A 1028-nucleotide genomic window follows, 5' to 3' on the forward strand; every position below is an offset into this window, starting at 1 on the left:
GAGGACTCGGGAGGGGTCGCCCCGACTGGAGATGATGAGGGACTCGGTGTGTCGCGTCCCGGGCACTGTACTCTCGGGCCGGCGGCTCCACAGCCGAGCAGAGTTGTCGATGCAGCTCCCGCGACCAGCGCGACTGGAGAGGCGGGAGAGTCGATGCGGAGGGGGCGGCGGCGGCGGCGGCGGCGGCGAGCGGGAACCCGACCGGCTCCCCGACCTGACGCCCAGTTCGGCTCGTGTCTCCGGAGGGAGGGCGGAGCCGCGAGGGCCTTCGGGAAATGTAGTCTGGGGGTGACGTGAAACCGACGGTGAGGGGGCGTGGCGCGGGAGCGGGAGCAGGGCATTGTGGGAGTCGTAGTCCCCCGTTCCGCGGCTGAGGCGCACAAAGGTCCCCTCGAGGACTCCAACCCCCAGAGAGCCCCGCGGCGGCTGCCCGGTCTACGGAGGCGGTGGCTCCGGGACCTGAGACCTCCGGAGCGGGGGAGGTGCGGGGGCTCGGGCTGGCTCGGCGATGGGGGAGGGGCGGCGCGAGCGGTAGCGCCTCGGTCTCCGCGGGGGCGGGGGAGGTCAGGGGTCGCCCCGGCGAATGGAGGAGGGGCTGACGGCCTTGGTAGCGACGGGCGGCGGCGGCTGGCGCCTCCTCTTTCGCCTTCGGGATTTGAGGTCTGTGCCCCTTTGTGGGGCTGGGGTCCCCACGGCCCATGCCGGGGCGCTGGGCGCTGACGTCGCAGCCGCCCCACGGCTGAATCCCCGCGCCCTGGACCGGGCGGAGCGAACTTGTTTTCGCGGCTGTGGCTTTTCTGGCCGGCTCCTCCTTGCCCTGGGGGTCCGGGACGGCGGTCCGAGACCAGGCGGGGTGGGACCGCCCTAGTGTCCCCAGTAGGAAACACTGCGAGGTGTCGGGTTACCACCGCATTTTTAAAAACTACACCAGTGTTGCTGGTGTTTGAGAAGATGTTTGCTTTAAATACGTTTTTCCCCTCTTCGCCTGACCTTGAGACCACTCCTGTTTTCTCACTTTGCCTTGAATT

The 1028-nt window shown here is 69.1% G+C and overlaps 1 protein-coding gene across 1 annotated transcript in view; it reads right to left on the minus strand.

The window, feature by feature from the left end:
- The window catches only part of PHF13 (PHD finger protein 13), a 7352-nt gene extending 6652 nt beyond the window's left edge, over window positions 1-700 (minus strand). The window contains exon 1 of the mRNA XM_024756145.1: window positions 72-700. Coding sequence (XP_024611913.1) covers window positions 72-700 — 629 coding nt within the window. The remainder of the gene's footprint in view (window positions 1-71) is intronic.
- Between the last annotated feature and the right edge of the window lie 328 nt (window positions 701-1028).

Source organism: Neophocaena asiaeorientalis, unplaced genomic scaffold, assembly GCF_003031525.2.
Source record: "Neophocaena asiaeorientalis asiaeorientalis breed wild unplaced genomic scaffold, Neophocaena_asiaeorientalis_V1.1 scaffold1247, whole genome shotgun sequence".
Taxonomy (NCBI): Eukaryota; Metazoa; Chordata; class Mammalia; order Artiodactyla; family Phocoenidae; genus Neophocaena; species Neophocaena asiaeorientalis.